Source organism: Heptranchias perlo, chromosome 8 (assembly GCF_035084215.1).
Source record: "Heptranchias perlo isolate sHepPer1 chromosome 8, sHepPer1.hap1, whole genome shotgun sequence".
Taxonomy (NCBI): Eukaryota; Metazoa; Chordata; class Chondrichthyes; order Hexanchiformes; family Hexanchidae; genus Heptranchias; species Heptranchias perlo.
This window is the reverse complement of record NC_090332.1, coordinates 60,270,540-60,295,236: the sequence shown is the minus strand read 5'-3', so window position 1 is coordinate 60,295,236 and position 24,697 is coordinate 60,270,540. Positions and strand designations below refer to the sequence as shown.

The 24,697-nt window shown below is 49.9% G+C and overlaps 1 protein-coding gene across 2 annotated transcripts in view; it reads left to right on the top strand.

The window, feature by feature from the left end:
* Positions 1–24,697, top strand: part of dop1a (DOP1 leucine zipper like protein A) — a 224,271-nt gene that overhangs the window by 198,691 nt on the left and 883 nt on the right. For both annotated transcript variants that reach the window (XM_067989164.1, XM_067989163.1), the window contains exons 30-36: positions 821–970; positions 3,758–3,819; positions 9,917–10,069; positions 13,425–13,561; positions 15,385–15,440; positions 21,707–21,871; positions 22,997–23,126. In XM_067989164.1, the coding sequence (XP_067845265.1) occupies positions 821–970; positions 3,758–3,819; positions 9,917–10,069; positions 13,425–13,561; positions 15,385–15,440; positions 21,707–21,871; positions 22,997–23,126 (853 nt within the window). The remainder of the gene's footprint in view (positions 1–820; positions 971–3,757; positions 3,820–9,916; positions 10,070–13,424; positions 13,562–15,384; positions 15,441–21,706; positions 21,872–22,996; positions 23,127–24,697) is intronic.

Below are 24,697 nucleotides of genomic sequence, written 5' to 3'. Positions count from 1 at the left end.
CCGTTCTTTAAGGTATTTTTTTCTCCTACTTCCTCCTCATTTCTACATAGCAGCAGAACAAGCAGCCTGTTTGTTCCCAGACGTGCTGTGCAGTCAGCCATTTGAAAACCTGTTCTGGACTAATGCTTCACTTGTCCCCTGCTTCACACCCGCCGTGACAGCACATTTAGGGTTGGGAACTCATGGGGTGTAGGTCACAGGCATGAACTATTAGTCTATCTTCATATGCTGCAAGTCTGTTGGTGTTTGATGTGCTGTCAAGATATCTGAAACAAAGTTCGTTGTACCTGTGTTAAGCACTTAGCTGAAAGATACCTGTATATTCATTACAAACCTTCAGTATTGTAATAGAGTAACAGTTGAAGTTGAGTTTTTTTTAATTTTGTATTTTATAAAATTGATTTAGTAGAATTCAGGAGTGTGCTTTTTTATGTAATTGTCATGACTCAAGTGGAACAATTTCCTCATTTTCTTTTGGTAAAATGTTCCTCAAAGTTGCCTTTTTATTGTCATATATGTGAATCTGAGACCTGCACTGATGACCATTTGTTTTAGACTTGTCCTGTATGTATGGAAATCTGTATAAGTTGGACTGGAATTCAACATTTGCTTTTGTTAATTCTGTTGGGGATTGGAGACTCATTGAACTCAAGGTGAAGCAAGACATAGGGCTGGTGATTCTCCTTGCCTCAATGGATTCTGCGCTGGAAAGCCCTTCTGTTTTCTGTAGCTGTTTCTGAATGGTATTTTCTATCTCATTCAGTATAAACCATTGCACAGATTTCCTTCTGATCTTAAAATTGATGTACTTTTCTTCTAGTGCCCATAATGCCCCAAGTTACCGAGCATGTGTGCAATTGGTAAGCAGTCTGAGTGGCTATCAATATACAAGACGGGCTTGGAAAAAAGAAGCGTTTGATCTTTTTATGGACCCCAACTTCTTCCAGATGGATGCATCTTGCGTTAGTCAGTAAGTTGCATGTGCTGTTTGCCGTTTATTTTCTGTTTCTGGCAGAATCTTTTTGCTTCATCTCCTACGAAAGCCTTCGAGACAAGCAACCAAAATTATTCCAAGTATCAGGACTGTACATTATGAGGAAAGGTTAAGCAAGTTGGGCTGGATGGTGTGGCCTGGTTAAAGTTTTCAATCCTATGAACACAGTTGATTCCAACAAATTGTTCATTGTCCTGAAAAATTCCAGGGAACAGTTTAAAAATCAGGAAGCTTGGAGTAAGATGGAAAGTAGGTGGAATTTCTTTTAGTCCAATCAGTAATAAATCCGTGGAATAAGTTACCAGGGAAACCATTGAAGCAAGTTTTAGATCAAGGTTCAGGAGACAACTAGATGTGTTTCTGGAGAGAGTAAAGATTGAGGTATCTGTGGAGGTGTGGGTTTTAGGATAAGATTCCCAAGAGATGCACTTATTGGGCCAGATGCAAGTATAAAAGTTGTAGTGTTTCCATGATTGTATTAATGGTTTTCACACAAGAAATAAGCTGTTACTTCAAATTACCAATTTCTGGAGGAGATATTTCTTCTGTGGTTGGTTGGGAAAATTGAAAGATGAGCTGTGGAGTTGTTGTTTTTCTGGATTATTGCTGATCTTTGGCAGAGGCAGTGAATTCGCAAGTAGAATTTTCAAGCTATGAAGTGGCTGTTGGTGCCAGTCAAATTTATAAGAAACTGGTACTATTTTGGAGTAAACCACGTTGTCCAGCTGGGTGGGACTGCGCTCGCCTGGTTCCATTCTTATCTATCCAATCGTAGCCAGAGAATCACCTGCAATGGCTTCTCTTCCGCTCCCGCACGTTATCTCTGGAGTCCCCCAAGGATTTATCCTTGGCTCCCTCCTATTTCTCATCTACATGCTGCCCCTCGGCGACATCATCCAAAAACACGTCAGATTCCACATGTATGCTGACAACACCCAGCTCTACCTCACCACCAGCTCTCTCGACCCCTCCACTGTCTCTCATTTGTCACACTGCTTCTCCGACAAAAATTTCCTCCAACTAAATATTGGGAAGACTGAAGCCACTATTTTTGGTCCCCACCCCAAACTCCATTCCCTAGCCACCGACTCCATCCCTCTCCCTGGCCACTGTCTACGGCTGAACCAGGCAGTTTGCAACCGTGCGTCCTATTTGATCCTGGGATGAGCTTCCGACATATCCGCTGCATCACCAAGCCAACCTACTTCCACCTCTGTAACATCAGCGTCTCCGCCCCTGCCTCAGCTTATCTGCTGCTGAAACCCTCATCCATGTCTTTGTTACCTCTAGACTCGACTATTCCAATGCCCTACTGGCTGGACTCCCATCTTCCACCCTCCATAAACTTGAGCTGATCCAAAATTCTGCTGCCCATATCCTAAATTGCACCAAGTGCAGTTCACCCATGTGCTCGCTGACATACATTGCCTCCTGGTCCAGGAACGCCTCGATTTTAAAATTCTCATCCTTGTTTTCAAATCCCTCCATGGCCTCGCTCCTCCCTATCTCTGTAACTTCCTCCAGCCCTATAACCCTCCAACTCTTGACTCTTGCGCATCCCTGATTTTAATCGCTCCACCATTGGCGGCCTTGCCTTCTGCTGCTAAGCTCTTTAATTCCCTCCCTAAACCTCTCCGCCTCTCTACCTCTCTCTCCTCCTTTAAGACGCTTCTTAAAACCTACCTCTTTGACTAAGCTTTTGGTCACCTGCTCTAATGTCTTCTGATGTGGCTCGGTTTCAAATTTTGTTTGAAAGTTGCTCCTGTGAAACGCCTTTGTACGTTTTACTACGTTTAAGGCGTTATATAATTGCATCTTAACCAAGCAGGATCAAAGAGACCAGCTATTAATAGAGGCAGGGTCTGGGGTCAATTAAACTTGCTGTGTTAGAGTTGGCCGGGGGTGGGGGTGGGGGTGGGGGGAACGGGGGAGAGAGAGTCTGGACTTGAAATTTAGATGACCAAAGCTTGAAGGACACTCAAATAGAAAGTGAGAGCGACATAAAATTAATCTGGACAAAGTAAGCAAACATAGAGACTAAATAAGTAGGAACAAAGATAATGATTATTAACTGTCTGCACCTGAATGCTAGAAATATTTAGAGTAAATTGCTTGAGTTAGAGGCATATATGCCAGCAGCAAATTGGTAAAGAGATCACAGAAGTGTGACTCATCCGAGATGATGGGAATTAATTCAAAATACAAGAATATGGAATGTTCCAGAATGATGGAAAAGAGAGCAGAGTGTGCCAAGGATCCCACTAGGGATAACTCTCGTTTAGGCCTGGTCCTTAAACAAACAGGATAAGATCTAGCACCCCTAGGGACTGGTGTGCACAATACCAGTAAATTTAAAATCATTTATCAACCTTTTGGAAGAAGGAAACTTCAAAGGGATAAGGAGTAAACAAAAAGGGATTAACTGGAAAGTATTGCTGAGAGATCGCAGTTGAGAAAAGACAGACCTCTTTTAAAGCTCCAATGCGGACTATGCAAATTGAGTATGTACCCAAGAAAAAGTACTACCAGCTAAACAAGCGGGCTCCAAAATGGAAGAACTAGTCAATTAAAATCGCAATAAGAAAACTATACAAAACCTACAGCGAAAGGGAAGGAGACCTCTGGGAGAAGGATATATATTTATTAAACAGATTAAAAGAATATTATCAAGCCATTTATAACCTCACCTGTCTGTGTTGACTCTAGGATCCTCTGTTCATCTCTTCAGTAGGTTAAACAGATTTTGTGTTTCAAACTTTGCAGCTGGAGAGCCATCATAGATCACCTGATGACCCATGACAAAACCACATTCAGGGATCTCATGAGTAAGTAATGGGATTGATTAACTGACCTTTCTCTTTCCCTTCAGTCCTTTTTACACACCTATTTGTCTTTAGATGACATTTTTCAGTTAGCACAACCTTGCTGTATTTAATGGGAATGATTTTGCACTTCTCTGTATAAAACTGCTTTAAGGTATGCTCAACAAATAGAATCAGTGAGTAATTTCTTATATATCGGTTAGTTACCATGGCGATTTTTTCTGGTCTAAATGTGGACAAGAATTTTGTCGACATTGCTGTAGGAGTTCCTCAGGGCAGTGTCCTAGGCCCAACCATCTTCAGCTGCTTCATCAATGACCTTCCCTGCATCATAGGGTCAGAAATGGGGACGTTCGCTGATGATTGCACAGTGTTCAGTTCCATTCGCAACCCCTCAGATAATGAAGCAGTCTGTGCCCGCAGGCAGCAAGACCTGGCCAACATCCAGGCTTGGGCTGATAAGTGGCAAGTAACATTCGCACCAGACAAGTGCCAGGCAATGACCATCCCCAACAAGAGAGAGTCTAACCACTTCCCCTTAATGTTCAACGGCATTACCATCGCAGAATCCCCTATCAACATCCTGGGGGTCACCATTTACCAGAAACTTAACTGAACCAGCCACATAAATACTGTGGCTACAAGAGCAGGTCAGAGGCTGGGTATTCTGCGGCGAGTGACTCACCTTCTGACCCCCCCCCCCCAAAGCCTTTCCACCATCTACAAGGCACAAGTCAGGAGTGTGATGGAATACTCTCCACTTGCCTGGATGAGTGCAGCTCCAACAACACTCAAGAAGCTCGACACCGTCCAGGACAAAGCAGCCCGCTTGATTGGCACCCCATCCACCACCCTAAACATTCACTCCCTCCACCACCGGTGCACCATGGCTGCAGTGTGTACCATCTACAGGATGCACTGCAGCAACTCGCCAAGGCTTCTTCGACAGCACTTCCCATACCTGCAACCTCTACCACCTAGAAGGACAAGGGCAGCAGGCACATGGGAACACCACCACCTGCATGTTCCCCTCCAAGTCACACGCTATCCCGACTTGGAAATATATCACCGTTCCTTCGTCGTTGCTGGGTCAAAATCCTGAAACTCCCTACCTAACAGCACTGTGGGAGAACCTTCACCACACGGATTTCAGCGGGTCAAGAAGGCGGCTCACCACCCACCACCTTCTCAAGGGCAATTAGGGATGGGCAATAAATGCTGGCCTTATCAGCGACACCCACATCCCATGAACAAATTTTTTTTTAAAAAGCCAATATCAGTGAAGTTTGCAGTTGATGGGTCATTTTAACTGTACTGTTTAACTAGAGACTCCATTTTACTGTACACAAAACATTGATTGTCATTCATGAAATTATTAGAAGTGCTAGAGTCTATAGTTTGTGGGTCTGAGACTGAGGCCAGGTTGTATTTAGATGCTGAGAGGTTGTTTCCCCTAGCTGAAGAGTCTAGAACTAGCGGGCATAGTCTCAGGATAAGGGGTCAGCCATTTAAGACTGTGATGAGGAGGAATTTCTTCACTCAGAGGGTTGTGAATCTTTGGAATTCTCTACCCCAGAGGGCTGTGGATGCTGAGTCATTGAGTATATTCAAGGCTGAGATAGATAGATTTTGAACTCTAGGGGAATCAAGGGATATGGGATAGGGTGGGAAAGAGAAGTTGAGGTCAAAGATCAGGCATGATCTTATTGAATGGTGGAGCAGGCTCAAGGGGCCGAATGGCCTACTCTTGCTCCTATTTCTTATGTTCTTATGTTATCCCTGTGCTGTACCCTGCCCCCTTTTTGCCTAGGCCGGTTTGAGGTGTCTATCTCCACTCCCCTATTGTCTGTGTTGCTTTGTCTTTCCTGCCCTCTCTGTCTATATTACATTTCCACTGCTTCTCTTTCCAATTTCCCTGGCTGCATTCTGCCTGAGCTTCTGGTGTTGGCAACTCTCCGTGCTGAAGCTGGCTTACCAACAGTCAGACAGCACTGCAAAAAAGACCCATGGGATTTGATGGGAAGAAAGAAGGGTGCTGCCTCGGGCTGGTCTAGGAAGCCATCCTAGCAGGTGGAGTAAGGGCATGAAAGGCAGAAGAAAGAAACAGTGAAAGACCACTGCGGCACATTGCGTTAAAACAGAGCCCGGTGTGAAAGTTGGGACTGGGAAGAAACTGGCCACTGTTAGTATATGAACTGAAATCTACTGAATCCTCACTCCCCACCTATCCTGCCTTTACCAGCATTGGTGTAGAGTTAAATATGGAATGATCAGAATGGTCACATGACTACAATCGCTAATATGATTGCTAGAAAGTGACAACAGTTTCTTATATCAATATAGATAGAGAACTTTAAGATTGCTTTTTTGCCAATTTCTACCGATAAGTTCCCAGATTTTTCTGGTTTGGTAGATCGGTTATAAAAAACAATGCTTACCTTTCAACATCCCAAATTCTCTTGCTCCTTGCGAAGAAAGGATAGGGAAGGAAGAAAGCGGGTGGAGTAGCTGTACTAATTAGAGATAACATAATGGCAGTAGAAAAAAAGTACATAACTAACAGAAGATAGAAACAGAAACCATATTGATTGAGATAAAAGATAATAAGGGATCGATCATGCTAATAGGGGTATTGTACAGACCACCTAATAGTGAAAGGGAGGTGGAGGAAGAAATATGTAAGCAAATCAATGAAATGAGTAAAAGACATAGAATAATAATCTTGGGAGATTTCAACTACCCACAAATAAAATGGCAAGAAGAGGTAGGGAAAGGGGAAAAAGGGATTAGAGTTTTTACAGTGTGTTCAGGACTCCTTTCCTATCCAGTATGTAAGAAGCCCAAGAGAGGAATCACTGCTAGATCTAGTAATGGGAAATGAATCAGAGCAGATAAGTGAAGAGCAGCATAGGGTAACATCTAGGCAATAACGATCACAACATTATACAGTTTAAGATAAAAATTGAGAAGGACATAAGACAAAGACATTGGAAAAAAGCTAATTTTGAGGGGATGACAATGGAACTAGGGAAAATAAACTGTAACATAATATTGGCAAACATGGAGATAGAACAGCAGTGGGAAATATTTAAAACAGTGATCAATAGAGTCCAGAAGAAATATATTCCACGAATAAACAAGAACAAACTAGCCAATAATGAAACACCATGGATGACTAAAGACATACAGTCAAAATTGAAACGAAAGTAAAAGGCATACACTAAGTACATAAGACAACAATGGAGAGGATGACAAATGGGAATACGAAGAGGTTAGGAAAGAAATCAAAAAAAACAATTAGGAAAGCCAAGAGGAACTATGAAATTAAGTTATCAAGGAATATTAAAAAAAAGTAAGGTATTCTACAGACACAAAAATAACGAGAAAAATCAGGATAGGGATAAGATGGCTAAGGGATTCACAAGATAAACCCGCAGGTAATGACAGCGAAATAGCAGAAATATTGAACAATTACTTTTGCCTAAGTATTTACCAGAGGGACTAATAAAATGGACATGACATTAAAAGGAGAGATCAAAAAAGATATAAAGATATTTATGATAGAAAGGGGGGAGATAATCAAACTTAGAGAGGATAAAACTCCTGGTTTGGATGGATTACATCCGCACATATTAATAGAAGTTAGGGAAGAGATAGCACAGACATTATTACATATATATAAAAAATCATTAGAATTGGTAATAATGCCAGAGGACAGACAGCTAATGTTATACCTATATTTAAAAAGGGAGATAGAACAAGTCCAGGGACCTATAGATCAGTTAGCTTAACATTGTGGTCAGAAAAATAACAGAATCCTTACTGAAAGATGCAATTAAGAAACATTGGGAAACTGAAAATATAATAAAGAATAGTCAGCATAGATTTCATGCTTGACCAACCTTATTGAATTCTTTGAAGAAGTAACAGAAAGAATAGACAAGGCTAATGCAGTAGCTATAATATATTTCGATTTACAAAAGTTCTTTGATAAGGTACCGGATAGTAGACTCATGACTACGGTCAGAGCAGATGGAGTCGGGACAGATGGCAGAATGGATAGCAAGCTGTCTACAGAACCAAAAGCAGAGAGAGGTTTGGATGGATTGCATCCGCGCATATTAATAGATGTTAGGGAAGACTGGCAAAAGGTGGGAAGTGGTGCCCACAAGGATCGGTACTGGAACCACTGTTGTTCACAATTTACATAAACAATTTGGACTTGAGAATTGGAAGTACAATTTCAAAATTTGCGGACAACACCAAATTGGGAGGTATAGTTAATACCGAGAAGGACTGCAACGAAATACAGGAAGACATTAATAAACTTGCAGAATGGGCGTGTAATTGGCAAATAAATTCCAATACAGACAAGTGTGAGGTGTTACATTTTGGTAGGAAGAATAAGGAGGCCACATACTGCTTGGATAATTAGTCTAAATGGGGTAGAGCAGCAAAGCAATACACAAATTACTAAAAGTAGTGATGCAGGCTAATAAGGCCATAAAAAAGACAAAGGACTGGGGTTCATTTGTAGAGGGATAGAATTGAAAAGCAGAGAAGTTATGTTAAACTTGTATAGAACCTTGGTTGGAACACACTTGGAGTACTGTGCAGAGTTTGGTCTCCATATTATAAAAAGGATATAGAGGCACAGGAGAAGGTGCAAAAAAGATTCACAAGGATGATACCAGAACTGAGGATATACTCATAAGAATTAGCTGAGGCTCTTTTCTCTAGAAAAGGGAAGGCTGAGAGGCGACCTAATAGCAAGTCTTTAAAATTATAAAGGGGTTTGATAGGATAGACGTAGAGAAAATGTTGCCACTTGTGAGGGAGTCCAAAACTAGGGACCATAAATATAAGATAGTCACTAATAAATCCAATAGGGAATTCAGGAGAAACTTCTTTACCCAAAGAATGATAAGAATGTGGAACACACTACAAGGAGTGGTTGAGGCAAATAGCACGGATGCATTTAAGGGGAAGCTGAATAAACACGTGAGGGAGAAAAGAATAGAAGGTTATGCTGATAGGGTTAGATGAAGTAGGGTGGGAGGAGGTGCGTTTGGAGCTTGGACCAGTTGGGCCGAATGGCCTGTTTCTGTGCTGTACATTCTATGTAATTCTAAGATGTGCGAGCGTTGAGCTCAAGACTTCACCATATTTGATGCACGGTGCCGTATGTATGCTCCGTATGCAGTGATGGCACTTGTACGTTGCGTGCACATCCCAGCACTGACTTTGTGTCGGATTCTGGAGGCGGAGGCAGCTTAGGTAAGTTCACTTCTTAATGTTGCTGGCCATGTTGCTTAAAGCCTGTTTAACAAGCTTCTCTCTCTTACTACTGATGCTGCAGTAATGCAGCTGAGAGCAGAAGTAAAGTGTACCCTTGAGATCACCATCAGCTGAAGTGATAAAGTTTATCTATGGATGAGTTGTATGTAAATACCTTAAAAACAAGAACTATTAAAGTAAATGCCACAATCTGGGGCCTGAGGGCTCTTGTTAGCCTCTTGCTTGTTTTCTTTGAGGTTCAATGTTCAAAATAAAAAGTCTTTGACTGATACTGATACAAATTTACTGGTTTTTGGGGCTCTATTTTTTCCCCATATTGTATCCCAATTTTTGATGCCAGAAGTAGAAATTGATAAGAATGTGGGTTTTTAAATCAGTAATAAAAACTGACTTTAAAGGTCCTTAAATGGAGAGAAGTAGAAGAACATAAAGATTGACGTTCTAGCGAAACGGGAGCTCAAGTTCCAGCATATTCCTGCTGATAAGAGCAGTCCCAACATCAGGAACAGAGTTAGTGAAGTGCACAGTAGGCTGATGAAATTTAATGGCCTTTAGCTTGTTTTGGTTTGTGAAGTATACAATTTAATAGCTGTGAGGCCACACCGTTCACCTGAGGAAGGAAGAAGCCTCCGAAAGCTTGTGGAATTTAAAATAAATTTGTTGGACTATAACTTGGTGTTGTAAGATTGTTTACAATTAAATAAACGTCTGAGTGAAAGTCAGTGCAGGTACTTCCATCCTTTTACATCAGTAGTGTATCTGAGGCATTCTCCTGACCCGATTGTGGTTTTCACTCCCACAGCTCGAGTAGCAGTAGCTCAAAGCAGCTCACTCAATCTGTTCGCAAGTCGTGAGGCAGAACTGGAACAGCGAGCAATGCTCCTAAAGAGACTGGCCTTCGCTATTTTTAGCAGTGAAGTGGATCAATACCAGAAGTATCTGCCAGATATACAAGGTTGGTAACACCATTCAAATGTGCACTCAGCAAGTTAGGGTCAAGTATCTTGCACACAAGATAGTGGGAGTAGTTTCAATAGTTAACTTAGAGGTGTTTGGATGACATCAACCTAGTAAAGCTCAAATAGATTATAAATATCATTAAACCCTGTGTACAACATACCCAATTATAAGAAGTCCTCACTTGTTTTTCCCCATATTGTGAACTAATCACTATTGTGATTCCCTATAGTGAGTAGTTGAAACATTCAAACACTCCGTAACTGTAAAGTATCACTGCTTACATATGATTTTTTTAATTCATTCGTAGGATGTGGGCATCATTGACAAGGCCAGCATTTATTGCCTCTGAGAAGGTGGTGGTGAGCCACCTTCTTGAACCGCTGCAGTCCGTGTGGTAAAGGTTCTCCCATATTGCTGTTAGGTAGGGAGTTCCAGGATTTTAACCCAGCAACGATGAAGGAGCGGCAATATATTTCCAAGTCAGGATGGTGCATGACTTGGAGGGGAACGTGCAGGTGGTGGTGTTCCCATGCTGCCCTTGTCCTTCTAGGTGATAGAGGTCGTGGGTTTGGGAGATGATGTCGAAGAAGCCTAGGCAAGTTGCTGCAGTGCATCTTATAGATGGTACACATTGCAGCCATGGTGCACTGGTGGTGGAGGGAGTGAATATTTAAGATGGTGGCTGGGGTGCCAATCAAGCAGGCTGCTTTGTCCTGGATGGTGTCGAATTGCTTGAGTGTTGTTGGAGCTGTACTCATCCAGGTAAGTGGAGAGTATTCTATCACACTCCTTGTAGATGGTGGAAAGGCTTTGGAGATTCAGGAGGTGAGTCACTCACCACAGAATACCTAGCCTCTGACCTGCTTTTGTAGCCACAGTATTTATGTGGCTAGTCCAGTTAAGTTTCTGGTCAGTGGTGACCCCCAGGATGTTGATGGTGGGGGATTCGGCGATGGTAATGCCGTTGAATGTCAAGGGGAGTGGTTAGACTCTCTCTTGTTGGAGATGGTCATTGCCTGGACTTGTGTGGTGCGAATGTTACTTGCCACTTATCAGCCCAAGCCTGGATGCTGTCCAGGTCTTGCTGCCTGCGGGCAAGGACTGCTTCATTAACTGAGGGGTTGCGAATGGATCTGAACACTGTGCAATCATCAGTGAGCATCCCCATTTCTGACCTTATGATGCAGGGAAGGTCATTGATGAAGCAGCTGAAGATGGTTGGGCCTAGGACACTGCCCCAAGGAACACCTGCAGCAATGCCGTGGGGCTGAGATGATTGGCGTCCAACAACCAATACCATCTTCCTTTGTGCTAGGTATGACTCCAGCCACTGGAGAGTTTTCCCCCTGATTCACATTGACTGCAATTTTACTAGGGCTCCTTGATGCCACACTCGGTCAAATACTGCCTTGATGTCAATGGCAGTCATTCTCATCTTACCTCTGGAATTCAGCTCTTTTGTCCATGTTTGGACCAAGGCTGTAATGAGGTCTGGAGCCAAGTGGTCCTGGCAGAACCCAAACTGAGCATCGGTGAGCAGGTTATTGGTGAGTAAGTGCCGCTTGATAGCACTGTCGACGACACCTTCCATGACTTTGCTGATAATTGAGAGTAGACTGATGGGACGGTAATTGGCTGGACTGGATTTGTCCTGCTTTTTGTGGACAGGACATACCTGGATAATTTTCCACATTGTCAGGTAGATGCCAGTGTTGTAGCTGTACTGGAACAGCTTGGTTAGAGGCAGGGCTAGTTCTGGAGCATAAGTCTTCAGCACTACAGCCAGGATATTGTTGGTGCCCATAGCCTTTGCTGTATCCAGTGCACTCAGCCGTTTCTTGATATCACGTGGAGTGAATCGAATTGGCTGAAGACTGGCTTCTCTGATGGTGGGGATCTCGGGAGGAGGCCGAGATGGATCATTCACTTGGCACTTCTGGCTGAAGATGGTTGCAAACGCTTCAGCCTTGTCTTTTGCACTCACGTGCTGGGCTCTGCCATCATTAAGGATGAGGATGTTCACGGAGCCCCTCCACCGGTTAGTTATTTAATTACTGACCACCATTCATGACTGGATGTTGCAAGACTGCAGAACTTTGATCTGATCCATTGGTTGTGGGATTGCTCAGCTCTATAGCCTGCTGCTTCCACTGTTTAGCATGCTTGTAGTCCTGTGTTGTAGCTTCATCAGGTCGGCACCTGATTTTTAGTTTTGCCTGGTACTGCTCCTGGCATGCTCTATTACACTCTTCATTCAACCAGGATTGATCTCCTGGCTTGTTGGTGATGGTAGAGTGAGGCCGGGCCATGAGGTTACAGATTGTGCTGGAATACAATTCTGCTGCAGGGCATCCATGAGGCCCACAGCGCCACATGGATGCCCAGTTTTGAGCTGCGAGATCTGTTCTGAATCTATTCATTTCGCACGGTGGTAAGTAGGTTTTTCCCTCGTGATGGTTCACCACCTGCCACAGGCCCAGTCTGGCAGCTATGTCCTTCAGGGCTCGGCCAGCTCGGTCAGCAGTGGTGCTACAGAGCCACTCTTGGTGATGGACATTCAAGTTCCCCCACCCAGAGTACATTATGTGCCCTTGCTACCCTCAGCGCTTCCTCCAGTACGTTCTCCTCCCGTGCCCCTGCACCCGGACCTCCTCCCGTGCCCCTGCACCCGGACCTCCTCCCGTGCCCCACTTCCACTTCTATGATACGCAAACAAACCCGCCCTATGAGCACAGGTAACTCATTGCTGTTTTGTTGTAAATTAGCAGATGAGACAACTGGATTCTAAAGCAATGACATCCAGAGATTAGTGCTGCACCATAATCTCAGTCAGTGGCCTCCTTGGCTGAACACAGTTAACAGCAAATCAAGCTCATGTTGAATAAATCACTGCAAATTTTCAGCAGGCAAGTTTGATGGTTGCAGGGTCCACAGTATCAGATTATTGCCTCTGAAGTCACTCTGGGTTATCTGGTTATTTAAACACATGTTCAGTTTGGACACATCTTTGTACCAGCAGGGGTTGTGAGTGGTGACTCTGACTGCTGTGCAATGCTATTGTTACTGAAAGATTTTGTATGTTATATCACCACAGCAAGTTAATATGGAGTTGATCTGAAGCTGCACGGTCGGCTTGTAATCATATTGTTGTACGCCATTAGTGAACAAACTGATGTCAGTTATTTAGAGTAACTGTCGGCAACTTGGCATTGCTTTGTACCTAACACATTCTCCTGTGGATCATCCATCGTCAGTGTATGTAAATCGTAAGTTAAGCATTACCTTTCACAGTAAACTTCAGTCATGAATTTCCAGAGTTTTCGATTGGTTTGTATTTTGCACTGTTACAGAACGGCTTGTGGAAAGTCTGCGCCTACCACAGGTCCCCACACTCCATGCCCAGGTTTTCCTCTTTTTCCGGGTGTTGCTATTACGGATGTCTCCACGCCATCTCACCTCACTGTGGCCCACTATGATCACAGAACTGGTAAGCTGACTAAAAGTCATCCTTGTAAATTTATAGAGTTGCACCAGGTTCAATGAATCTTCCATACTTAGTTTACAAACGAATCATGTCAAAATGTAAATTCATGTGAATCCAGCATCTTTGCAAGCAAACAATACAATCTGCATCTCTTAATGTAATATATTTAGATTTTCAAAAAGGCTTTCGATAAGATGCTGCATAGTAGATTCATGACTAAGGTCAGATCATGTGGAGTCAATGGATAGCAAGCTGGCTACAAAACGGAAAACAGAGAGTAGGGATTAAAGGTAGTTACTCAAACTGGCAAACGGTGGGAAGTGGTGTTCCACAAGGATTGGTGCTGGGACCACTGTTGTTCACAATTTACATAAACGATTTGGACTCTGGAATCGGAAGTACAATTTCAAAATTTGTGGATGACACCAAATTGGGTGTAGTTAATACCAAGGAGGACTGCGACGAAATACAGGAAGACATTAATAAACTTGCAGAACAGGCTTGTAATTGGCAAATGAATTTCAATATAGATTGGTAGGAAGAATAAGGGGGCCGCATACTGCTTGGATGATAATAGTCTAAATGGGATAGAGGAGCAGAGGGATCTGGGGGTACAGATCACTAAAAGTAGCGACGCCGGTTAATAAGACCATAAAAATAGCAAACCAAGCACTGGGGTTCATTTCTAGAGAGAAAGAATTGAAAAGCAGAGAAATTATGTTAAACTTGGTTAGACCACACTTGGAGTATTGTGAACAGTTCTGGTCTCCATTTTATAAAAAGGATATAGAGGCACTGGAGAAGGTGCAAATAAGATTTACTAGGATGATACCAGAACTGAGAGGTTATACCTATCAGGAAAGATTGAGCAGGCTGAGACTCTTTTCTCTAGTAAAGAGAAGATTGAAGGCTGACCTGATAGAGGTCTTTAAGATTATGAAAGAAGTTTCCACTTGCAGGGGAGACCAGAACTAGGGGCCATAAATATAAGATAGTCACTAACAAATCCAATAGGGAATTCAGGAGAATCCTCTTTACCCAGAGAGTGGTTAGAATGTGGAACTCGCTACCACAAGGAGTAGTTGAGGCGACTAGCACAGATGCACTTAAGGGAAAGCTAGATAAACACATGAGGGAGAAAGGAATAGAAGGTTATGCTGATGGGGTTAGATGAAGTAGGGAGGGAGGAGGCGCGTGTGGAGCATAAACTGGCATGGACCTGTTAGGCCGAATGGACTGTTTCTATGCTAGTAATTCAATGTAACCCAGGTCCTGCTCAGTCCTTCTTCTCGAGTTGGGAGTAATTCAGAGGTGCAGGAGAAAGTCGTTGCAAGTGTTTGACACCCAAATCTCACAAGCTTAAAATCATTATCATTGCTGCCTAATCACTCCCACAACAGTAGGCTTGGTTTCCTACTTGACCATTTTCTCCCAGCTGCCTTGAGAGTTACATAAGAACTGACTGAAGAAAATCTTAAAGGACTTAACAAGTTGTTATTCATTAATTCTCCATGTGCAGTAGAAGCTTAAGTCGTTGGAATGAATACACCATCCGCTTTAAGAATTTGTTACATGTGGCATCCTCATAAGAGCTACATGATTTCCCCTCTTCCTCACGACTGTCATATCGTGGTCAGGATTTATTGTATCTGTCAGTGTCTCCCCTCATACTGCATTGTATACAGGGTCTTATTCTCATCTTGCTCCTCAGTTCTTTTTCTCCAATTGAAGAGAGAAAGCTGTTTTGTTTTGTGGGGGCGTGCAACATATTTAATAGCTTATAAGTGATTACATTGACCACCGGCTTCTCTTCTCATTCCCTAAAGGTGCAAGTATTTTTGCTGATTGAGCAGGAACTGACAGCAGATGAAGACATTTCAAGGTAAAGGGTTCCTGCAGACCATCATTGTGATGTAATTGCAGGTAGCTGTGCAATTCCCCAAAGCCAGGTTCCTGGTCACTACTGTTGTAATGGGTCGGTTGCTTTTCCAAAGGAACAGAGGGAAAACATAGAATGCATGGTTGGGTTGTTCTCAATCAGTCCTCAGCTGGTTAAAGTGCCCTCCTCTCCTCAGATACCAGGTAACTATTGAGGATTCTTTGAGTCACTTAATAACTCAAAAATGCTGCACCAGAATTTATTAAAACTTCACAGATGTCACATCATGGTGAGGACTTATTGTATCATTCAGTGTCTCCAGTGTTTAGTGACTCAAACTTAGTTTTCTGAAAGTAAGTTTGCATTTATTGGGCATGAGCAATTATTCAACTTTGTTAATAGATGGTAATAGTATTAAGAACATGTAATCAGTGTAATCTTTTTAATAACCATGTTTGGATAATTTTTGTTCTCATTAAGGTGAGGAATGAGAGTGCTAAGAATACAATACCCAGAGTTGCAGGGTAAACCTCCCTCCACTCAATCAATCTCAATCTCTCTCCCTCTCTCTGCCACTCCCTTTTTTTCTCTCTCTCTCCCTGCCCCCCCTCTCTCTCCCTGCCCCCCCTCTCTCTCCCTGCCCCCCCTCTCTCTCCCTGCCCCCCCTCTCTCTCCCTGCCCCCCCTCTCTCTCCCTGCCCCCCCTCTCTCTCCCTGCCCCCCCTCTCTCTCCCTGCCCCCCCTCTCTCTCCCTGCCCCCCCTCTCTCTCCCTGCCCCCCCTCTCTCTCCCTGCCCCCCCTCTCTCTCCCTGCCCCCCCTCTCTCCCTGCCCCCCCTCTCTCTCCCTGCCCCCCTCTCTCTCCCTGCCCCCCTCTCTCTCCCTGCCCCCCTCTCTCTCCCTGCCCCCCCTCTCTCTCCCTGCCCCCCCTCTCTCTCCCTGCCCCCCCTCTCTCTCCCTGCCCCCCCCCTCTCTCTCCCTGCCCCCCCCTCTCTCTCCCTGCCCCCCCTCTCTCTCCCTGCCCCCCCCTCTCTCTCCCTGCCCCCCCCTCTCTCTCCCTGCCCCCCCTCTCTCTCCCTGCCCCCCCTCTCTCTCCCTGCCCCCCCTCTCTCTCCCTGCCCCCTCTCTCTCTCCCTGCCCCCTCTCTCTCTCCCTGCCCCCTCTCTCTCTCCCTGCCCCCTCTCTCTCTCCCTGCCCCCTCTCTCTCTCCCTGCCCCCCCCTCTAACCCTTCCGCGCTCTCTCTCCCTGCCCCCTCTCTCTCTCCCTGCCCCCTCTCTCTCTCCCTGCCCCCTCTCTCTCTCCCTGCCCCCTCTCTCTCTCCCTGCCCCCTCTCTCTCTCCCTGCCCCCTCTCTCTCTCCCTGCCCCCTCTCTCTCTCCCTGCCCCCTCTCTCTCTCCCTGCCCCCTCTCTCTCTCCCTGCCCCCTCTCTCTCTCCCTGCCCCCCCTCTCTCTCCCTGCCCCCCTCTCTCTCCCTGCCCCCCTCTCTCTCCCTGCCCCCCTCTCTCTCCCTGCCCCCCCTCTCTCTCCCTGCCCCCCCTCTCTCTCCCTGCCCCCCCTCTCTCTCCCTGCCCCCCCTCTCTCTCCCTGCCCCCTCTCTCTCCCTGCCCCCTCTCTCTCCCTGCCCCCCCTCTCTCTCCCTGCCCCCCCTCTCTCTCCCTGCCCCCCCTCTCTCTCCCTGCCCCCCCTCTCTCTCCCTGCCCCCCCTCTCTCTCCCTGCCCCCCCTCTCTCTCCCTGCCCCCCCTCTCTCTCCCTGCCCCCCCTCTCTCTCCCTGCCCCCCCTCTCTCTCCCTGCCCCCCCTCTCTCTCCCTGCCCCCCCTCTCTCTCCCTGCCCCCCCTCTCTCTCCCTGCCCCCCCTCTCTCTCCCTGCCCCCCCTCTCTCTCCCTGCCCCCCCTCTCTCTCCCTGCCCCCCCTCTCTCTCCCTGCCCCCCCTCTCTCTCCCTGCCCCCCCTCTCTCTCCCTGCCCCCCCTCTCTCTCCCTGCCCCCCCTCTCTCTCCCTGCCCCCCCTCTCTCTCCCTGCCCCCCCTCTCTCTCCCTGCCCCCCCTCTCTCTCCCTGCCCCCCCTCTCTCTCCCTGCCCCCCCTCTCTCTCCCTGCCCCCCCTCTCTCTCCCTGCCCCCCCTCTCTCTCCCTGCCCCCCCTCTCTCTCCCTGCCCCCCCTCTCTCTCCCTGCCCCCCCTCTCTCTCCCTGCCCCCCCTCTCTCTCCCTGCCCCCCCTCTCTCTCCCTGCCCCCCCTCTCTCTCCCTGCCCCCCCTCTCTCTCCCTGCCCCCCCTCTCTCTCCCTGCCCCCCCTCTCTCTCCCTGCCCCCCCTCTCTCTCCCTGCCCCCTCTCTCTCTCCCTGCCCCCCCTCTCTCTCCCTGCCCCCCCTCTCTCTCCCTGCCCCCCCTCTCTCTCCCTGCCCCCCCTCTCTCTCCCTGCCCCCCCTCTCTCTCCCTGCCCCCCCTCTCTCTCCCTGCCCCCCCTCTCTCTCCCTGCCCCCCCCTCTAACCCTCCCGCACTCTCTCTCCCTGCCCCCTCTCTCTCTCCCTGCCCCCTCTCTCTCTCCCTGCCCCCTCTCTCTCTCCCTGCCCCCTCTCTCTCTCCCTGCCCCCCCTCTCTCTCCCTGCCCCCCCTCTCTCTCCCTGCCCCCCCTCTCTCTCCCTGCCCCCCCTCTAACCCTCCCGCGCTCTCTCTCCCTGCCCCCTCTCTCTCTCCCTGCCCCCTCTCTCTCTCCCTGCCCCCTCTCTCTCTCCCTGCCCCCTCTCTCTCTCCCTGCCCCCTCTCTCTCTCCCTGCCCCCTCTCTCTCTCCCTGCCCCCTCTCTCTCTCCCTGCCCCCCCTCTCTCTCCCTGCCCCCCCTCTCTCTCCCTGCCCCCCCTCTAACCCTCCCGCGCTCTCTCTCCCTGCCCCCTCTCTCTCTCCCTGCCCCCTCTCTCTCTCCCTGCCCCCTCTCTCTCTCCCTGCCCCCTCTCTCTCTCCCTGCCCCCTCTCTCTCTCCCTGCCCCCCCTCTCTCTCCCTGCCCCCCCTCTCTCTCCCTGCCCCCCCTCTCTCTCCCTGCCCCCCCTCTCTCTCCCTGCCCCCCCTCTCTCTCCCTGCCCCCCCTCTCTCTCCCTGCCCCCCCCTCTCTCTCCCTGCCCCCCCCTCTCTCTCCCTGCCCCCCCTCTCTCTCCCTGCCCCCCCTCTCTCTCCCTGCCCCCCCCTCTCTCTCCCTGCCCCCCCTCTCTCTCCCTGCCCCCCCCTCTCTCTCCCTGCCCCCCCCTCTCCATCCCTGCCCCCCCTCTCTCTCCCTGCCCCCCCTCTCTCTCCCTGCCCCCCCTCTCTCTCCCTGCCCCCCCTCTCTCTCCCTGCCCCCCCTCTCTCTCCCTGCCCCCCCTCTCTCTCCCTGCCCCCCCTCTCTCTCCCTGCCCCCCCTCTCTCTCCCTGCCCCCCCTCTCTCTCCCTGCCCCCCCTCTCTCTCCCTGCCCCCCCTCTCTCTCCCTGCCCCCCCTCTCTCTCCCTGCCCCCCCTCTCTCTCCCTGCCCCCCCTCTCTCTCCCTGCCCCCCCTCTCTCTCCCTGCCCCCCCTCTCTCTCCCTGCCCCCCCTCTCTCTCCCTGCCCCCCCTCTCTCTCCCTGCCCCCCCTCTCTCTCCCTGCCCCCCCTCTCTCTCCCTGCCCCCCCTCTCTCTCCCTGCCCCCCCTCTCTCTCCCTGCCCCCCCTCTCTCTCCCTGCCCCCCCTCTCTCTCCCTGCCCCCCCTCTCTCTCCCTGCCCCCCCTCTCTCTCCCTGCCCCCCCTCTCTCTCCCTGCCCCCCCTCTCTCTCCCTGCCCCCCCTCTCTCTCCCTGCCCCCCCTCTCTCTCCCTGCCCCCCCTCTCTCTCCCTGCCCCCCCTCTCTCTCCCTGCCCCCCCTCTCTCTCCCTGCCCCCCCTCTCTCTCCCTGCCCCCCCTCTCTCTCCCTGCCCCCCCTCTCTCTCCCTGCCCCCCCTCTCTCTCCCTGCCCCCCCTCTCTCTCCCTGCCCCCCCTCTCTCTCCCTGCCCCCCCCTCTCTCTCCCTGCCCCCCCCTCTCTCTCCCTGCCCCCCCCTCTCTCTCCCTGCCCCCCCCTCTCTCTCCCTGCCCCCCCCTCTCTCTCCCTGCCCCCCCCTCTCTCTCCCTGCCCCCCCCTCTCTCTCCCTGCCCCCCCCTCTCTCTCCCTGCCCCCCCCTCTCTCTCCCTGCCCCCCCCTCTCTCTCCCTGCCCCCCCCTCTCTCTCCCTGCCCCCCCCTCTCTCTCCCTGCCCCCCCCTCTCTCTCCCTGCCCCCCCCTCTCTCTCCCTGCCCCCCCCTCTCTCTCCCTGCCCCCCCCTCTCTCTCCCTGCCCCCCCCTCTCTCTCCCTGCCCCCCCCTCTCTCTCCCTGCCCCCCCCTCTCTCTCCCTGCCCCCCCCTCTCTCTCCCTGCCCCCCCCTCTCTCTCCCTGCCCCCCCCTCTCTCTCCCTGCCCCCCCCTCTCTCTCCCTGCCCCCCCCTCTCTCTCCCTGCCCCCCCCTCTCTCTCCCTGCCCCCCCCTCTCTCTCCCTGCCCCCCCCTCTCTCTCCCTGCCCCCCCCTCTCTCTCCCTGCCCCCCCCTCTCTCTCCCTGCCCCCCCCTCTCTCTCCCTGCCCCCCCCTCTCTCTCCCTGCCCCCCCCTCTCTCTCCCTGCCCCCCCCCTCTCTCTCCCTGCCCCCCCCTCTCTCTCCCTGCCCCCCCCTCTCTCTCCCTGCCCCCCCCTCTCTCTCCCTGCCCCCCCCTCTCTCTCCCTGCCCCCCCCTCTCTCTCCCTGCCCCCCCCTCTCTCTCCCTGCCCCCCCCTCTCTCTCCCTGCCCCCCCCTCTCTCTCCCTGCCCCCCCCTCTCTCTCCCTGCCCCCCCCTCTCTCTCCCTGCCCCCCCCTCTCTCTCCCTGCCCCCCCCTCTCTCTCCCTGCCCCCCCCTCTCTCTCCCTGCCCCCCCCTCTCTCTCCCTGCCCCCCCCTCCCTCGGCCCCCCCTCCCTCGCTATGGCCCCCCGCTCCCGCGCTCTGCCCCCCCCCCGCCCCCGCTCCCGCGCTCTGCCCCCCCCCGCCCCCGCTCTCGCGCTCTGCCCCCCCCCCGCCCCCGCTCTCGCGCTCTGCCCCCCCCCGCCCCCGCTCTCGCGCTCTGCCCCCCCCCGCCCCCGCTCTCGCGCTCTGCCCCCCCCGCCCCCGCTCTCGCGCTCTGCCCGCCCCCGCTCTCGCGCTCTGCCCCCCCCGCCCCAGCTCTCGCGCTCCGCCCCCCCCCCCCGCTCTCGCGCTCCGCCCCCCCCCCGCTCTCGCGCTCCGCCCCCCCCCCGCTCTCGCGCTCCGCCCCCCCCCCGCTCTCGCGCTCCGCCCCCCCCCGCTCTCGCGCTCCGCCCCCCCCCGCTCTCGCGCTCCGCCCCCCCCCGCTCTCGCGCTCCGCCCCCCCCCCCGCTCTCGCGCTCCGCCACCCCCCCCCCCCGCTCTCGCGCTCCGCCACCCCCCCCCCCCGCTCTCGCGCTCCGCCCCCCCCCCCGCTCTCGCGCTCCGCCACCCCCCGCCCCCGCTCTCGCGCTCCGCCACCCCCCGCCCCCGCTCTCGCGCTCCGCCACCCCCCGCCCCCGCTCTCGCGCTCCGCCCCCCCCCCCCGCTCGCGCTCCGCCCCCCCCCCCGCCCCCGCTCTCGCGCTCCGCCCCCCCCCGCCCCCGCTCTCGCGCTCCGCCCCCCCCGCCCCCGCTCTCTCGCTCCGCCCCCCCCGCCCCCGCTCTCGCGCTCCGCCCCCCCCCGCCCCCGCTCTCGCGCTCCGCCCCCCCCCCGCCCCCGCTCTCGCGCTCTGCCCCCCCCCCCGCCCCCGCTCTCGCGCTCTGCCCCCCCCGCCCCCGCCCTCGCGCTCTGCCCGCCCCCGCCCTCGCGCTCTGCCCCCCCCCCGCCCCCGCTCTCGCGCTCCGCCCCCCCCCCGCTCTCGCGCTCTGCCCCCCCCCGCCCCCGCTCTCGCGCTCTGCCCCCCCGCCCCCGCCCTCGCGCTCTGCCCGCCCCCGCTCACGCTCTGCCCCCCCCCCGCCCCCGCTCTCGCTCGACGCGCCCCCTCCTTGGTCATGCCATACTGACCTAGGACTGCTCCATACTGACACTGAGTTTTGAAAGTAGAAACGTTCCATTCTTCAGTTCTGACATGCCAAATTTACCAAAAAAAACTTTTTAAAATTGTAGCACTGAATGTGTATGTCAGCACATTCTCAAAGTAAGGCCCTTTTTCTTGGAGTTTTTACTTACTCTGTATTTTGGAACTTTATCTGTAGTTGCCATTGTTAACGCACTTATCTATTTCAGAACTGCTGGTCCATCAGTATCTGGCTTGGAAACCACCTACATGGGAGGTAATGGGTTCTCCACATCCTACAACAACCAGCGGTGGCTTGGTTTCTACCTATCTGCATGCAAATTCCTGGATTTGGCTCTGACCTTGCCCTCTGAAAACCTTCCCCAGTTTCAGATGTAAGTGAAGGGAGATGCATTATTTCCTATCATGCATAGAGTGGAATCTAAACTTGCCACCATTATTGTAGCTGTTTCTCAGTAATGTTTTCCTTGGGACGGAGAGAAGAGAGCAACGTATTTAAAGGAGACACCTTTCTTTAATCTTTAATCAATGCATTTGCAACCTCGTATTCCAGGTAATATACTCTATGTACATAGGAAATATCATACTGGGATGGAGTGAGGCCAGAAAGAAGACAGAGTTTTGTCCCGATCCTTGAGCTAGCTTCCAAGAGAGTGGTATAGGTTGATTTATCCTCCCCTTGGCCTTGAATCCACTCTCCCCACTGGACGGCCTGGCTGAGGGTATCCCATGTCCTGTCAATCCATGGACATCGTGTTAGTGCATCACTGGATCTAGTCAGTTCCTTTACTTCAAATAACTTCCTTTCTAATGTGAGCCTTTTAACAGTATAATTGGTTTTACTGCTAACCTGCACTCAAACCTCCAAAATTGAAATCTATAGGAATCACCTTTTGGGTCATTGAGCCATTTTTTATAGAGTTTTCAGCAGAGAAAGTTCCTGGACATATTTCAGTGTGCAATGGAAACAAAACATTACTTTTTAAACACATTCATTATGAAAAGGGTAAACCCAACATGAAAAATATATCGAGTGCAAATTTGTGACTTCACTCAACAAATTGTTAATGGGAGCTGTCCGTATTATCATGAGGTATGAGGGTCCTGTGCCATGTGTATGTATTTGAAACCTGGGATAACCTGCAAAGCAGGCAAGCATACATTGTGTAATCAGTCATGTAACACAAGAAACATTAAGCTGTGTTTAGTGGCTTGATGTAAATTCTAGTTAATTCCCAACCTTTTGTTACAGATGTATAGACTACTTTAAAGAGTTCCAATATGAATTTACCCAAGCAGAATGATGATGGCAGTGCTGTTTCCAAAGTATGAATGTTAATGATACACCCTGATAAAAGGGAGTAACTTAACTACTGTCAATGCTTATGTTACTACAGTTCAGTAATTTTAGTGCTTTTTCTTCTGGACGTTTTAGAACAATGTTCAAAGCAATGTATTTATGGAGTTAAAATGAGATTTAATTCACTCTGTATGTTTAGGTATCGTTGGGCTTTCATTCCAGAAGTATCTGATGATTCAGGGCTGGAAGTTCGCAGACAGGGAACACATCAACGAGAATTCAAACCCTACGTGGTTCGATTGGCCAAACTGCTGAGGAAAAGAGCAAAGGTATTTTCTTTCCTCCTGTTAATTGTATCCATACGATTTATATCAATTAGTGTTAATTGTGTTCAGGTGGTGCATATCAATTGGGGACACTCTTGTATCCATTTTCTGAAAGCTTATCTAGGGTGTGGAGTAGGTAATGTGGATCTCTGTGAATAAAGGCTTGGAAGCAACTGAAGATCAGGCTCTAGTATTCTATCCTTCACCACCTGGCTATCCAATTTATTACACCTCTTTCTCACTAATTGTCTCCTTTCTCCACCTCTCCTGAAGGCACTGACTCTTTGCCTAGGTAGGTTTCGATGGCATCCTCCAGTAGCTCAGACAAGTGGTCATTATTCATATGTGACCCTTGACTGTCAATGGCTACTGAACTACAGGGAGCGTCACTGCTGAGCCCCATCCAAATTCAAGGCCTCTCATCTACACTGAGTTAGCTAATAAATTCACTCAGCCATCTGAGAGCCCAAACCCACTGGCATTGCAAGCAATCTTCCAGTTTATACAAACACGATGATCGATTATTCTAACCTATAGTCCGTGACATTTCCAATACAAGATGTGACTTAATGAGTGTCATAGCAGGGAAAAGTAGTCAGGGAAACTAGAGAAGGCAAAACAAATTGACAAACGTTACTGATCTATTGCTATGTACTATTTAAACAGCTACATGGGTAGAGTCCATTGTGGCTGCAGATTAGTTTTTAGTAAAACAACAACTTGCATTTAGATAGCGCTTTTAACATAGTTTTTAAAAAAAACAAGGCGCTTCACATTGGCATAGTCAAAAAATGGATGCCGAGCCAAAGAAGGAAATATTAGGAGGGGTAACCAAAACCTTGATCAAAGAGGTGATTTTAAGGAGGGCCTCAAAGGAGAAGTTTAGTTAGGGAATTCCTGAGCGTGGGGTCAGAGCAGCTGAAGGCATAGCCACCATTGGTGGGGCAAAGGGAGTTGGGAGAATGCACAAGAGGCTGGAGTCGGGAACTGAGAGTTCGATGGTTGTTGTAGGGCGGGAGGAGGTTACAGAGGTAGGAGGGGGCTAGGCCATGAAAGGATTTGAACACAAGGATGAGATTTTAAATTGGAAACTTTGAGGTTAGTTTGCAAGGACAGATTTGGGCAAGACGGGTAGTAGAACATATAGCTAGGCGGGGGAGGCATCAGTAGGGGCAAGATGACACCACCCATGAGCCAAATTTCTGTTAAAGCCAGGATGTCAGTTTTATCATCATCAATGAAATCATGGATTGCAAGGACCTTGTTCAGAAGTGAACAGACGTTCTGGAGGGAATTGCAGAGAGGGTGGTGATTGTTGATCTCTGGCAAAGTTCCAAGAGGGTAGTGGTGGGGAGGGTGAGTGGGACGGGTCAGGGATTGGCTTGGTTAGCCCCCAGCAGGCGTGCTGAGCAGGAATGTTAGCAAGAGAAGAGGACAGGGCATTTGGGGTTGCTGCTTGTAATGAGGCAGCTTTTGCGTGCAAAACAACAGTGCCTGCACTTCAAAAGTACTTCATTGGCTGTAAAATGTTTGGGATGTCCTGAGGATGTGAAAAATGCTATATAAATTCTTTC